The 16,500-nt window shown below is 41.5% G+C and overlaps 1 protein-coding gene across 1 annotated transcript in view; it reads left to right on the plus strand.

Annotated features, from left to right (window-relative positions):
* The window catches only part of LOC131080221 (V-set domain containing T-cell activation inhibitor 1-like), a 33,936-nt gene extending 24,183 nt beyond the window's left edge, over positions 1-9,753 (plus strand). The window contains exons 5-7 of the mRNA XM_058018368.1: positions 3,470-3,811; positions 4,975-5,010; positions 8,142-9,753. Coding sequence (XP_057874351.1) covers positions 3,470-3,811; positions 4,975-5,010; positions 8,142-8,245 — 482 coding nt within the window. The 3' untranslated portion in view covers positions 8,246-9,753. The remainder of the gene's footprint in view (positions 1-3,469; positions 3,812-4,974; positions 5,011-8,141) is intronic.
* The last annotated feature ends 6,747 nt before the right edge of the window (positions 9,754-16,500 follow it).

Here is a 16,500-nt window from a genome sequence, read left to right on the forward strand (position 1 = left end):
TGTCATATTTTCTGAAAAATCCCTTTGCCAGGATCTCTTCTCCTGCAAAGCTGAGAAGCCTCAGAGAAAAATGTGAATAATAATTATCTGATTGCTTCTCCTGTGTTTGCTGCTTTGGAATGTGGTCTGGACATGGTTTACCAACAGGTGCACGTTTGAGTGGTTTCATGTGAATTGTTTTTAGTTAATGACCAATCACCATCTGCTGTGTCAGACTCTCTGAGTCGGTCATGAGCTTTCATTATCGTTTTTGTTAAGCCTTCTGATGTATCCTTCCTCTTTCTTTAGTACAGTTTTAGAATAGTAATATAATATAATATAATATAATATAATATAATATAATATAATATAATATAATATAATATAATATAATATAATATAATATAATATAATATAATATAAATCAGCCTTCTGAGAACACGGAGTCAGATTTCTCATCTCTCACCTCGTCCTGAGGACCTCAGCAAACACCACAATATATATTACTATATTCTAAACCCTTAAACTCTAAGTTTTCCACCCTGTGATATTACAGACTTCTATTCAAACTCCACACCCACAATCCCAGTTCTGTCATTCCATTTGGGAGCCCTTCTCCACGGCCTCAGGTCAAATGCAGTGTTCTCCTGAGGGTCTGTCCTTTCAGCACAGAAAGTTTTAAATTCTCCGCATCCAGGGTTCCAACATTTCCCCAGGCCCCAGCAGCTCAGAGAAGGGGCTCAGGATCCTCCATCCCCTCCCTCGTGCAGCAGTGGCCCCTTGGGATGTGCTGGGGACAGCTGACGGCCCTGCCTGCCTGTGTCACCCATTGCAGGGGCAGGAAGGGCACAGCACAGGGGAGGCTGAGCTTTGCCATAATTCAAGTGCCCTTTGAGAAGCAAATCCTGGCCAGCAGCTGAGGCATTCTGAAAATTGCAGAACCACAGAATCAATTAGGCAGGAAAAGACCCCTGAGATCATCAAGTCCAAGCTGTGACCAACACCACCTTGTCACCCAGATCATGTCATTGAGTGCCACGTCCAGCCTTTCCTTAAACACCTCCAGGGGTGGTGATTCCAGCACCTCCCTGGGCAGCCTGTTCCCAGGTCTGATCACCCTGTGAAGAATTTTTTGTCATGGCCAAAGCCCAATGACCAAATGGCTCAGCTCTCCACACAACAAAGGGATTCTCCTTCCACCACTAACCAAAAAAAAGTCTTGGGATATGTGGTTTTTTCAGCTAAAAGCTGACATTGTTGGGCAAACTGGGCTGGGATTTTCAGCTGAAAACCAAAGAAAAGCAGATGTGTGGTGATAGAGTTATAACTGAAGACATTTACTTGGCTCCCACATTCAGCTGTCTGGATCGTGCTTTTCCTTCTGCTTTCTTGCCTGGATAAACACTGTGTGACACCAGAGAAGGCTGATTGATATGGAAACAGAGGCCTGAGCATGTGACAGGCTGGGCCTTGGCTGATGTCACTGCCTTCAAGGGGAAACTGGGACTCTCTTTGGTCTTTAGCCTGACATGCAGAGAGCTGATGCAAGCCAGGAACACAGGAGTGACCCCACTGCAACCAAAAACATTTATTTCTATGTTGAGTCCAATTACTTGCCCCTTATGCTTCACAAAACTTTGGCCATGGAAGCAGATTGAGTTGTTTCACAGTGAATTTTAGCTTTTCTTTTTGGTGCAGTCACAGACTCACGCTGCTTTTGTTTTGCTCCATGCTGGGAATAACTTTTTCATCCAAATTAATTAATCTGCATTTAATTTATAACATTACTTTATGCAACAGGTTTGGCCAGAATGCTAATTTAAGCCCACATTCTGTGCTGGAAATACCTAGCTGTTCGTGCTTTATAAATGCATTAAAACTTTTTTTATTACCCAGTCTACCCTACAAAATGTGGCACTGCAATCTCATAGGAATTGTCCTACCTGATAGTGGCAGACTCACCCATTTTTGGGAGTTTTAGTATGCTTTCAGCTCACTTGGAAGGATTTATAGAAATAAATGGCGCCAAAGTTATGAAATGAGCAGTGTGTGTAAGTGGGGTGCAGCTGCCTGCCCTGCCTGTGCCCCTGTTTGCCCACCTGCAGGATCCCTCCATCCTGGCTCTTGCATGTGCTAGAATTGGTTGGGAAGGTTGGTAACACCTCTGCCTGATGCCAGGGACAGCCACCAACTCTCCCCAAGGTCTTGGAAAAACCATTTATCTAAAGTGGGAATGACAGACTCCTCTTTCTGTCTGCTTTCCTATACACCAAAGAGTGTGAGAGCACCAGACCTGCATCAGCAAGAGTGCACCAAGCCAGACCTGCAGGAAAAAGCTCTTTTCTGTCAGATCCTCTGCAAGATTTTGCAGGGAAAGGGAGATGGGAGCCCCCAGGACATTGCTTAAAAGTTGGGAATTGGGATCAGGTAGCCAAATAATGGGAGTTGTGGGAGAACAAACTCATCCAGGATTTTTCTCCTGGTCTAGCACGGTTTTTACACTTCTTTTTTTCAGACAGACTTCCTACAAAACCAGAACTTGTTTCATTATATCTGCCCACCTCCACTTCCCTACATCCCCTTTTCCTCTTGTGACCTGGCCTATTATTTAAAGCCAAATCAGACACCTAACCCCAGAGACTGAGATTGCCAAAAGCTGGAAGAAAAATCACCAGCTAAGGGGAAACAAGCTCAGGCAAAAGGCACACTTCCGAAGTGGAGGCAACTTGCACATATCAGCATCTGTCCTGCTGTATGGGGGTCTCAGTTGTGAGTTTCTCTGGGTCTGGATTGAAGGCACTTCACACAGTAATTCATGTTCACACTCAGGTGTTTATTATTTCTTATCAGTAAAACAGTCTCACTACTGGGAGTTCTGCAGCTTTTCATTAGAAGGCACAAAATGGCAACAATCTCAAGGTCTTTTAAGACTGAACTATCCAATGAAGAACTGGCACCTGGATTATTTTCCCTTTTAACCCAATAACTGATCCCACAGAGCTGCAATGGGGACTTTTCTGCCCAATTGCAAAATGCCGCCCAAACCCATGGAGAAGAAGGAAGGAGAAGCATGAAGAAGAAACCCAGGACAACCCTGTGCCCTCCATCTTCCTTCCATCCACAACGTACTAAAAACCCCAAAACTTAAATTTCATACTAAGTGATACATCTACACTGCTCTCTATAATCTATTTCACACTTTTGTGGATTCTAAACTATCTTGAAGTCAGGGAGACTTTCTCCATGGATGAGGGTCAGAGTCAGTGCTGCCCTGGGGGTCAGGGCACCCCAGAGCAGACAGAGAAATATTCCCAGTGCCCTGAGTTTCCACACAGCTGGCTGGGCTCTGAGCACACACGGCCCTCCTGGCTGGAAACAGGAGAATTTGGGAGGGAGAGTGGCAATAATGATGTGGTGGAGCCAAATTACAGGAAATGTGGTGCCCCTGTCTCTGCTGCACGCTGAGGGAACTGTCTGGGCTTTATTGCAGGTCAGCTGGACACCACGTGCCATGCATTTGTTGGACAAACTGTGGTCCTGCCCTGCACCACCAGCCCTCCTGGAGAGCTGGCCCTCGCCAGGTCCATGCTCTACTGGCAGATTGGCACCAAGCAGCTGGTGCACTTCTTCCAGAATGGGCACGATTCACTGGACGGCCAGGACAAAAAGTTCCATGACAGAACCAGTCTTTTTCTGGACCAGATGAAACATGGCAACTTTTCCTTAAAGATCTCCAATGTCCAGTTAGGGGATGATGCTGAATATTCCTGCATCTACAGACAGACTGAGAGCCACCAAACAAAGAAATCTACAATTAAACTCAATGTATCAGGTAAGATTTTTTTTTTTTTAGTACAGAGGAGGGAGTTGAGGGCACCATTTCTTGTTGATAAGCCATATGCAGCCATTGAGAGGGATTTCTTCAATTTTCAAAGCAATTTTTCACTCAGTTTCATTCTTGTTTTTGTTGGAAGAATATGTGAGAAAGAAAAGATAAATCCTTTTTGTTCAGCTTCAGCACTCCAGGACTCCTAAAGGCAAGGCACCTGCCTCTTCATCCTCCCTTTAAGGAGACAATAATGTTCCCAAATTTAAGCCTCTGGTTATTTATGGGTTTGTACTGTCCTTGATCCACTCTGCCCCTGAGGAGCAGCAGAGTTCATTTCACTGTTTTCACGTGGGTGTGTGAAGCAGAAGTTTAATCCTGGCAAGTGGATCCAAGGTCCAGGTCACATTCCCTTTCAGAGCAATGACAGCCAGTTGCTGCTTTCCTTTCCCCCTGCAGCTGGAAGATGTGGGTCTGGTGGCATGGCTGGACAGATGCAACAAGAATTTTTATTTATCCTCCTCAGGAAAATGAGTGAGACCATAACACATGTGGTCTGAATGAGACCAAACACATGGTTTGAATAATGCCAAACATGTTTGAACTACATACAAGCATAGAAACCAGAAGGATGAGGCATTGAATTTGACCAGCTGACCAGCTGAAAAGAAAATAAAAAAAATAAGGGATACACATCAAAACAAATCATACATTTTTAAGGTGTCTTGCTTGAATAAATCAGCTGGAAACTTTCATTATGCTCAGCCACATAGATTTACTTCTGCTTAAAACAGGAAAAAATTGTTTTCAAATAATATAAACTTTTTAATATCTTTCTTTAGACGCACATAATTCTCGAGAGAAAAATGCTTTCAAAATGTAAAGTGAAATAACATTTGTTCAAAAAATTTTGAAGTGAAATGTTTTGCAGTTTTCAAAATGAAAAAAAGAGATGTTTTGAAAATGCAGAATCAAAATGTTTCAGTCATCTAAATTTTGGGAGCAGTAAGGTGTCTTTGATATTATTCTGCGATCATACTTAAACTTCCAGTTTGTTTGACAACTGTAGGGAAAAAAAATAACATTAACCCTTAGATCAATTATCAGAGAAAGAGAAAAAGTTCTAGGTTCAAACAATTAACGTTGATTATTGTGGGGTTTTTTCCCAGCTGCACCTAGGATTGAGGAGCCACCTTCCCCTTCTGGTAAGGCAACACTCCTTAACTTGCAATTGTCTGGGTGATTTTCCTGTGCTTTATTTTGTATTGGCAAGATTGGCAAAACGTGCTGAATGGAGAAAGTCCAATAAACTTGGGGTGCTTGTTCTGCCTCACTGAGCTGTCCCAGACAGGGAAAAACATCTCCAGCACTGAGACCGACCTGGGCTGCAGGGAGAGGGAGGCTGAAGGGCCAGGGCTCTCATAAAGACACTCACCAGGACAGTCATCATAAAAACCACTAAAAAGCAAGGGACACAGAAGCCACCCCATTCTGGGAGTGAAGGCCTTTGTAAATTACCTTGCTGTGGATAAACCACAGGGTTATCAAGGCTGTGAGACACCTGCAAGGTCATCCAGCCCCACCATCATCAACCTAAACCATGTTTGTCCCCAGGTGCCACATCCAGGGGCCTCCTGAGCACTTCCAGAGATAGGGATTCCACCACCTCCCTGGGCAATGTATTCCAATGCCTCCAACCACTCTCTCAGTGATTTTTTTTTTTCTAATATCTGACCTGAATGTCCCCTGACATAATTTAAGGCCATTTCCTCTCATCCTTTGAGACACAGCAGAAGAGACCAACCCCACCCAACTACCACTTCCTCTCAGGTAGTTCTGAAGTTACACTACCAGGTACCAGGTCAAGAGATCTGGGGGCTCCTTTTGGTAATAAATATTAAAAGCAAACACACCATTAATGACTCCACTGTCCTTCTGGGAAATTAAGGTAGACTTCATCCAAAAGCAATATTGCAATATAGTGCAAATGTTATTATTAGCTTTATTCATTACAGAGAATACACAAAGGTCATTACAGAACATTCTGTAAGATAAATTACAGAAACTACACAAAGATCATTTGTAAACACTTCTGGAGTGAACTCAATGCAGAAGGGATGTCCAGTTTCTAGATACCATTGTCAGTAACTTCTTCCCTAAAAATCTTCCTTGCAAGTCGAATGATTCTTATTAGTGCTACAAAATCTTAAATTGGCATTAAACCTATAACACTTTGTCATATAAAATCAGCAGCAGCAGTTTTTATTTTACTCAATGGGGCTGGAAGATATGAACCTTTACATAGTAATTATTATATTACATTTAATGTGATAAGTTCAGCCACCCTATGACATTAAAGACAGATTAGGCTGCCATAAACTCAAATAGAAACTGAGAAAGAGAAATGTTCCAGTGTTTTATCTCATGATCACACAGAAGGAAAAAAAACAACCCCTGCAATATTCCCACAAACCCCAACAGTTCTTGTGCCTGACAAGCAAAAAACAACTTGCAAAAACACAGGAAATATTAATTTTTAGACATAAGCTAGGTAGTCTAGCTGGCCTGAAGGCCTTTAAAAAACATGAAGTTAAATTCAATATGGTATAATGTGCTTTCACATTACTTTATAAAAGCAAATAGAACAGGAATTAGAATATCTCCAGCTGTTACCTTCCACAAGAAATCAGGAATTATTGAGGGTCAAACTTCTTAATGCAGAAGCAGTGGAAGATTTTCAAAATCAAATGTAAGTGGGTTGTACTTAAAGGAGATAGTTGTATATATGTTTGACTCAGCCAAAACCTTCCTGACAACTACCCCTGAATATAAACTCTTTCTAATAATGAAAAGGCATTTTCATTGAGGAAGAAAACAAATAAATTATTGAAACACAAGGAGAGTGTTTCACTTTAGGAGTATAAACTGAAACACGCACCTTTGACATCCACAGTTCTTGTACTGCAGGATTTTGAGGGACATGGGGATGAGGAAAGAACAAAAGCCCAACTTTTTAAGTGTAATTCTTTGCAAAAAGGGAAAATATATTTCCTGTTGTCAACTTCTTTTAAAGAAAATCATCAGCCACAGCTCTCCCTTTTTTTATATATTTTCAGTAATTTCTTAAGCAAGAGAGAAAGGCAATCTGTTTTATATTAGCTGTTATTTCAGAAGGGATTTAGGAAAATTAAAAAATGAGCTGCTGGGAAAAAAGGCATTATATACAGAAACAGTTCTCACATTTCGCAGTCAACCAGATCAACAAATACTATTTTTACGTCAAGCAGAAACAATTTTCATATGTTTCACTATGGCTACATATCTGTTTGTTTGCTGCATGGATTATTTTTCCCAGCTACTAGTTTAACACTTTTTCTGGGAAAAATGAAAGGGCCTGGGCCTGGGAGAGGACACAAAAGGCCAGGATGCTTGTTGTTACAACTCTACATTTATTTCAAAGCATTACTGAGGATCAGCTGATGTTTAATTGTTCTCTACACATTAATATCACAAACTCCTCCCAGGAACAGGGGAGCAGCACCCTGGCTAGAGATAAATTGACTCCACTGAGATACTGATCCCACAGCAATAGGAACAGCCCTCAGTATATAAATACCAATATACAGCCTGCTCCTCACAGAGAAGGACTTGGAACACTTATAGGAAAAAAATCTCTTCTTTTTAACTCAGGGGTTGAAAATCTCTTTTTACTTGTGTACTACATCCAGCACAGGTTGAAGGTACCACCTGTGCCAAGGGTAATTTGTGCCCTTGGTCCACGTTGTGGGTTTTGTACCAAGAGTGGCCCTCAGTGCTGCTACCACCTAAAGTGTGTGTGACCTAGGTATTTTAATATTTATTACCATTGTTTATGGACTCTTAATCAAAACATCTCCCTCAGGCCCTGAGTAGGAAGAAGGAAAATGTATTTTCATCCTAAAATCATAGAGTGGCTTGGGCTGGAAGGCATCTCAAAGATCCCACAGTTCCCATCTCCCTGCCATGGGCAGGGACAGCTCCCAGTAAACACCTGGCTGGTTGTTGCTTTTCTGTCAGGATTTTAAACAAAAACTCTCAGTCCTCCAGAAAAGCTGCAATCGTTGTTGCTGAGTTTCTGCACCTTTTCTCTGAAAAATTTATTTGTCCCAGTACCTTGAGACCTTTTTGTCTGGACTCCCTACAGACACAAAAAAGGAGAATTATGAAAATGAGGCAAAATCCATTGCTTTAAAAACAATCCTCCATCCATTCATGTAAAATGTGTCATGCAAACTTATAATATATTTTTTGTCAAGTTATCACTTGCATGCTGACTTTCTCTTTCTCAATTTTTCAGAGCAGAATCAGATTCCCTCCGGAAGCTCCGTGGATGTGCCAAGCCTGGCTCTGCTTCCCCTCTCTTTCCTCCTCCTGGTCCCCCTGGGGCTTTGGCACTTGTAACAGGGAAATCCAACCTTGTCTTTGGGAATTTCTCCTCCCCAGAGGACCTTTCTGGGCAGGACAGGTCTGTGGGGTCACTGTGACACCTGCTCCAAGAGCTGAGAACAGACCAAGCATTATTAGGTGTTTTCGTCCCACATTCTGGTCTTCCACAAAACCAAGGGCAGTAAAACTCTGAGGTGGCAATTCTGCTTTTGCATTTGTTTCTTGGAGTCCAGTTTTAGTGCTGCCAGGATATACAATTTATTTTGGATTGTGTGGGTTTGCTTTAATGACAGGAGGAAAGGCTCACAAAACTCCAGGATTGGATTATAGCTGATCCCAGTGAAATCTTTTGCCTTTCATCTGCTGTCCTTCAAGACAACTGAAAGGAGGAGTGGGAGTAACTACTCTCTGTGTCAGAAAAACTGGAAGTAGGAAAGCACTCCCATTGTCTGAAGTGTGAGGATGGCAAGCTTGTGAAACTTGATTATGTGGAACTTCAGCTTCTGTTTTCACTCCTAAACGTCATGGGCTATGAGTAAGAACTCTTTTTTTCCACAAGAAATGTAGTATTTCTTCAGCAGAAGGGTGAAGCTGACTGAGAAAGAATGTAGAAGTTCATAAAATATCCATATAGAGGAAGGAAGGAAGTGATGTATTACTATAAAATCCAGCTAAACAAGCCAAAAAATTCAGAAGGCTGAATTCAGCATTATCTTTTTCTGTCATGAAATATGGCAAAGCTGGATTCTTAAGCTGGAACTGTGCAATGAGAAATCGTTACTGTGACAATATTACTTCTTTAAAAACAGTACCTTTGGAGGGGGAAAAGCCATTTAAAAACTCATCAGAATGTTTGTAATCGATACCTATGCAAACTAAAGGGGTTTATTTCTAGAAATGTTCCATTCAGGTAGCAGAGGTGTCCTGTGCAAAACTTGGGTCCAAAGGATCCTGCATACAAACAATGCTGAGGCAGTGCAGAAGTTTTTTTCAGGCCAGAACTGCAACTCCCCTGTTTCACGACCAAAAAGCATCCAGAGAACAGAGCTGAGACTGAACCAGCAGAGACTGAACACGCTGAGCCTCGGGCAGGGGGAATGATTCACAAGGATGCACAAAGTCACTCTGATTTGGAGCAGTTGCACCTTTTTATTTTTCCATTGGAGAGACAAGACTGTTTTTGCAAGGAAGGGACAGAATAAATCAGAGCTGAAAATGGACACAGAGGAGACAATTACCTTTGAATTTCTTAGCTAAAGGCTCTTTCTTCATGGTGGGGAAGAGAAACAAAATCCCACACGTGGCCTGTGCTGGTGCTGCAGTGAAGCTCAGCTGATATTTGGCTACCCTGAGTACAGAGCAGCTCAGTGGAACAGCTGGGGTCCAAGTGCACAGAGAGATTTGATTGTAATAACTGTACATACTGTGACTGTCTTTTTGTGTCCCACCCTCCAAATGTTTGTCTCAGAGTTTGTGTATTTTTCAATTTGATTACATATAAAAACCTGAAATAAAACCAAAAACTCTGATGAGAGCAATTGCTTGGACTGTAAGAGTTCTTTATTTGTATTTGAGTTGCTCCCTACAGTTAGAGAGGTTCCTCTGCAATTAGAAGGTTTAAGAAGTAACATCTGTGTGGTTCTGTTGTCCCTAAAAGTCTGGACTGCTTGCCTCATCTCAAGGACTCCATGACCTCTAAAAATCTGATAGCCACTTCAGCAGCCCAGCATTTCTCAGGAATTGTAGAATCCCAGAATAGTTGAGGCTGGATAAGATCATTGAGTCCAACAATTAACTCAGCACTGCCAAGTCCAAAATTAAACCAGATCCCTCAGAGCCACATCTACACATCCTTTAGATCCACCCAGGGGTGGCAGTTCAGTTAAACAATCTCAACATTTTGGTGCCAGCTGTGTGTGAGGACACGTGTCCAGACAGAGACTAGAGACAAATTTCCTTGCCAGCAGTGCCCCTGTCCAGAGGGCTGCCAGAAAATAAACCACTCTGTTAGGAGCCAGGACTTCAAACCATATGTAATTTATAAACTAAACTCCACGTTTTGTGTCACACTTGAAAACAAACCAGGAGCCAGTGCATTTTAGAAGCAAACTTTCCTCTTTGCAAAGGGTGTCACAAGGCAAAGGGATGTCGAAACAGCCCATCCTGGAATAATTTGCTCTAGCTGTGCTAATTGCATTCCCACATAGTGCTGTATGTAGCAACAACCCAGACTGGAATTATAAAATTCCTTAATCATAGCACTCATGGCCACATCAAAAAAGACAAGGTCACATCTTTTAGCCAATGCAGATGGATTTTTTTTTTTGGAGATGTTGGTGGAACTTGGGCGTCTTCTTCCTTTAACAATATCCTTCCCTCTTTTCCCTTTAGACTTTTCCTTAAACCTTTTCTCTTAGCCTTTCTCTTCTAAACTATGGCCAGATTTTGGGTTTATATCTCATCCCAAGTGCCTTCCAGTTACACTGTACATAAGACATCTAAAATCTCTCCCTTTTACCCCAATTCCTCCCTTTCCCCTCCCCACATCAGTCACACAGCTCTGCCTTTCATCCCTTCTAGATCAACAGGCACTGTGTGAATGCTGGTTTAGCCTATACTAAGAACAGCATTTTTCTCCACTTTTACATGGAATTAAAGTGGTGTTTCCATGCTTCTTGAGTATTTGACAAGAGTCACAAAAGAAAGTTGAAACAGCAAACAACAAACAAACAAAAAAACCCAACCTGAACAACTCCACACCTAGTTTTTAATTACTTTTTCTCTTCTTTTTTCTAAGTTCTTTTTCTACCTCACCCTTTGAGAAGAAAGTACTATCAGAAATGTATCATCATAGATGATGCACTCAGGATATGGCATAAGAACCCAGGCCAAGCAGTTCCTGTTTCCTTAATACCAAGAATTTTAAGAATGAGGATCTGGAGCAAACAAATTAATGTGAGGGGGGAAAGGAGAAGGAGATTCATGGAATTTTGCAAATTATTACACTTACTGATGGCAATCTTTTTTAGCTGCCAAAATTGCCTGCCAAAACTGTGGGCTTCTTGGCCTGAGATGAGAAAGAGAGACCAAGCCAGGGCATGAGTGGTGCAAGGGCAGCAGCAAGAACTGAGCTGCAAGAACCTATCAGGTACTGATAGATCACTGAAGATGTAATATTAATAGGTTTTGTAATGTAAGCTGTTATGTAAATAGGTCCTGTAAATTGCAAAAGCAAATATGCAAATAGTCTTAAAATTGCATTTAAGGAATCCAGAGTAGTAGCACAGGGTCTTTCTTGTGCTCCAGCCCAGATGCACCTTTATTGCTGGAATAAAGAGAGGACTTCTGCTGCCTTTTTTTTCACAGTACCCTCCAACAAAGGAGAAGAAAACTTAAACACAAGAAAATCCATTTCAGTAGCACTTGCATGGCTAAAGAAACCTTGCAATTTCAGCCCCAAACCAGTCTTTTAGAGGAATGCCTTTATGGCACAGAAAGGAGGCAAAGTTCCCAATTGCTTTAAGCACAGAAGACATTAATGCAGAAATCTCATTTTCCCAGTGACCAGCCATACAAAGCCCTTTTGATGCAGGCAGCTCAAAGCATTTCTATAAATTTAGGGAGCTCCCCAACACCTGTGCAGTGATGGAAAAGAGTCATCCCTGGTTTAGGGGGAGAAAGCTGAAACAGTGCAATTTTTTCCAGCTGACATTGTTGACAGATCAGAAACCTGAGTCAAGATTCCTCACTTTATTTCAGGTTTGTTTTATGCCAAAAGCAGGAGAAACTTCCCAGCTACTGCTTTACAAAGTATTGGGTATTTATTCTATCAGCATCATAAATTCTTGGTCATTAACTGAAAAAATATTAATAGTCCAATCATGTAAATGGACTAATGTATTCATTCTCAGAGTGTATTTTGAAAATAAAACCCTTGTAAAAACAGCACAAGAACACAGACACATCCAGTGTAATGCATATGGAACTAAAAGGTGTTAGTAATAAGCCCAGTATAAACGTATGAGCTGTATTATATACTATTTAATTTCTACCAGCCTTACTCCAAAAAAATTGTAGAACTCAATTTTTATGGCTGCTGTGAAAATTTACTGAAAGTAATTGGTGTTAATAGATTATCACCGGTAAATCAAGCCCATTAAAACTGATTTGTAAAGCCGTGATATGAATAAAACTCTGATGCCTTCCTGTTTTTTAAATGCTTCATGTGGCATAAACTTTTTACACTTGAGTCCACATATTGTGCTATTGTTGGGAAAATAACATTTATTTCTTTGTTGTATCATCCATCTGTTTTTAAATTTAATTATTGCTGTGTGCTGCTTTGTGCTGTGTGAGCACCTCCCCTGACAAGTGTGAGCTGTGTGACTACAGAAGAGCCTGGGTGACCTCTAAATGTTGTTTACAACTCTCCTTTCTTGTGACTCATATTTGCAGCAGCACTTGGGATGTTTAATTGTCCCTGTTTATTATATTTTCCCAGAGCTGTACCTCATGCCATTCCAGTGCTTATCTACAACCACCATTCCAATTTCCTGCGAGTGAAGGTTTGAGTGACCAGCTGACCTCGAGTTGTCCTCCCCTGTCTGGGTGATGACACAGGAGGTGTCTGTCCTGAAAGTTCCCTCACCGTGCAGAATGTGAGGAGCACACAGTGCTTGTGTCTTCCAGACCTTCATTGGAAATGAGAGGGATCACTTTGAAAACTAAGGAGCACAAAAACAATTCACACATTTAAGGAGTAATCTCCACTTCTGTCACTTGCAGTACCTTGGTGGCCCACACCTACATATTCCATATGGCAGGAGCATATGGCTGGTAATATGTTACATTGCAGTTAAATTGCATTTTTAAGAGGTCTTTGGACATTATTATTGCCAAAGAATGGCTGTAAAAGCCAAATAATTTTTTTTTTCAATATTTGGCAGTGACACTGCTAAGAGACAACCAGGAGTTAGATTGATCGTGTTTTTCTAAGTTTACAGCAAGGCCAGATTAACAGGTTAATGTTTTCCTCTATCAGCTCCCTTTACTTTCATGTGATGTGGGACAAATGGACCATAAAGAAGATCAGCAAGAAATTAATAGGGAGACACATTTGATACAGAATCATAAAATCTTATAATGTTTTGAGTTGGAGGGACCTGAGATCTTCAAATTCCAACCCCCTGCCATGGGCAGGGACTCCATCCACTAGACTGGAATTTTCACCATTAATTCAGCTAAGCCTGAGGGCAGTCATTCCATAGCCTGACACCCAGAAGTTGAGCAGAGTACTAAAAAATACTGAAAACAAGCAAGGAAGGTGAGTATTTTAAAATATGCATCAGGAAATCGCGTGGCCATCACTGCTGCAATCCTCACTGCAATTTCTGTTTCAGCTTTTGGGATAGCTCCAGTTTAGCCCCTTCCCTTCCCCTCTCTCTCTTTCTGCAGAGATGTTGGCCACCACTGGAATCACCCTGGAGAAAATAACCAAATATCAGCTCCTTAATTCTCCTGAGGGCTAAGGCTCACCCATTCAATAAGCAAGCTTCCCCTCAGGCATTTGAAGCCATAGGAAGAAAAAATCCAGTCAAACAAAAGTCTCAAGCCCTGGAATGAAGGCAACTCTTAATTATTTGCAAATGGAGGATTATCTAAGTTCCCTTTCAGAAAAAAATTATAAGTAAGTGCCTATTCACACATATAAAGTACTGCTAGCTTGCAAAGCCACAGACACTTCAAAAAACAGTGTATTATCTTCCAGGGATATCTCTAGGCCTGATAAAAAGTCCTTCCTGACAAACCTTCATTTTCAGTAATGTTGGCCATAACACCACTAGTGTTTAAATAAAAAAGGGAAAGGGAAAGAAAGGGAAAGGGAAAGGGAGAGGGAAAGGGAGAGGGAAAGGGAAAGGGAAAGGGAAAGGGAAAGGGAAAGGGAAAGGGAAAGGGAAAGGGAAAGGGAAAGGGAAAGGGAAAGGGAAAGGGAAAGGGAAAGGGAAAGGGAAAGGGAAAGGGAAAGGGAAAGGGAAAGGGAAAGGGAAAGGGAAAGGGAAAGGAAAGGAAAGGAAAGGAAAGGAAAGGAAAGGAAAGGAAAGGAAAGGAAAGGAAAGGAAAGGAAAGGAAAGGAAAGGAAAGGAAAGGAAAGGAAAGGAAAGGAAAGGAAAGGAAAGGAAAGGAAAGGAAAGGAAAGACCCATCCCTATAAAAAAAACTCCAAACCTCACTGTGTGCCTTTATGACTTCATACTACACTTTTCTTCATTTTTTTCCCAAGATAGATATATCACAGGAAGGGGCTAGAGCTTAACTGACGTTTTCCTACTATATTTTCAGGGGAATAAATAACTGTGCTGAAGAAATTAATCTTAACACAGCAGGACAAATGCATCCATTGTGATGGAACTGGATGTCCTAGCTATTATTGTGAAGCTGGAAGGAAGAAATATTTGTTTTATTCTCCATATGGATCCAAAATGTCCAAAAACCTGCGCTACAGAACTGTCCCACGTTCCATATATCACACAGCTGGAATATCGTGCCTGGGTTAGTGGAACCCTGCACAGAACGTTGTTCACCAAGTGCCCTCTGCTGGTTTTTTATTCCCCAAAAAAAGTGTCTCTTGCAGCCACAAACCAAAGGGTAAAAAACAAAACGGGCTTCTCAAACCCCGACTCTCATTTCTGCTTTCAGAAGAGAAAAGCACTGCTGCCAAATCTGTGAACTCTGCAACCACCAGCAGAGAAACCTTTCACAAAACAGGGTTTGTGTGTAACCCTCAATGAGGCAAAAGGGGACAGACAGAATCACAGCTGAGAGGCAGCAGCTCCTCCCACCCCTGCGAGTTAATCCTGCAAGCACTAGAAAAGCAACCAGAGCAGGAACACGATTACAACAACTCCCTTTCAGCAGCACAAAGCTCTGAAATGCTTCCCAAAGATAAGAAATGTCAGGAATCCATAAGCCAGGTATTGCATGACTCCTGGTGGAGGCTTCAAGAAGCCTCTTTCACTTCTTATTTCTGGTAGCATTTAGCAAAACATGTTAATCATAAACTCCTGTCCACTTGGCTGAAAGCAGCAAACCCCTCACCAGCTCCAATCAACCCTACTGAAGGAAAGGAAAATCCCAGCTTTGCAGACAAATCTGTAATAATAATCTCTAAATGCACATGGAATTTCCCTCCAAATTTACACAGGCTCAAGGCCAAGATGACAATCCTACATCTTCCACCCAAGTTAAACAACTTTCTTCTGATAACAAAAATGAAAACCGAAACAAAAAACACTTAACAAAAAAATACAACCAAAAAAACCCACACCGCCAAATCCTTGAAAACTTTGTGTATCAGAGGTTTCTGGTCAGCACATTACTGGGAAATTAGAGAAAAATTTAAAAATGAAAGGCAATTCTGGTGCATGATTCTTTCTCCCTTAAAAAAACCCCATTGTCTCTGAATTGAGAGAAATTTTAAAAGGGTAAAGAGAGTTGAGAACTGTAAAGAGGCACCAGCTGGGTGATCCAACCACCAACTTCCCACAGCTGCTCACTGATAGCAACAGCAATTTCTCCAAAAGATCATCTTTTTCTCAGGGCACTTAGTCTGAAGATTCGGCATCTAAGGAAGCTTTGTGCCACCACAGCTTCACTTACCAGGAACTGTGGATATGAGAAACCCTAAATTCCAGCAGCCCTCAGCCCTGCTGTGGTGGGGAGTTCATGGGAAGGTTGAACCCAGAGCTGAGTTCTTGCAGCAGGAGGTGATGTTAACACAGGCACAACAGCTGCTCTTCCTTCCACCCTGGGGATTTCAATACCATTTCTGCTGTGTGATATTTATTCTGTTATCAAGTTTCTTTTAAACCTCCTGCAGATGTGGGAAACACATGCACTTTAAAATGTTATTGCATTTTATATGAGCAATGACCTCCTGTCCTCTGCTAAGCTTCTCCATATTGATCCTAAAATATCCACTAAAATTGATCCTAAAAATATCCACTTTGTACAAGCAAAGCTCATGAAGGGGTGTTTTTGCACTGAATTAAAAATTCTGTTTCTTACCAACTTGATACTGAAAATTTAATGAAGAATCTGATGCTAAGCAAAAAAGATTTCAGAGAAATGTCCAAAATCCACTTTATGAACCATATCTACGTCCACAATGACTTGGTGTCTGGGTATGATTCCTTTGTAACCTCACTGGAATTGGTGATCTGCTCAGGCAATCTCTGAAATCCCCAAGAAAACAGTGCCAGCACTGAAGTACAA

The sequence above is a fragment of the Melospiza georgiana genome, chromosome 2 (assembly GCF_028018845.1).
Source record: "Melospiza georgiana isolate bMelGeo1 chromosome 2, bMelGeo1.pri, whole genome shotgun sequence".
NCBI lineage: Eukaryota > Metazoa > Chordata > Aves > Passeriformes > Passerellidae > Melospiza > Melospiza georgiana.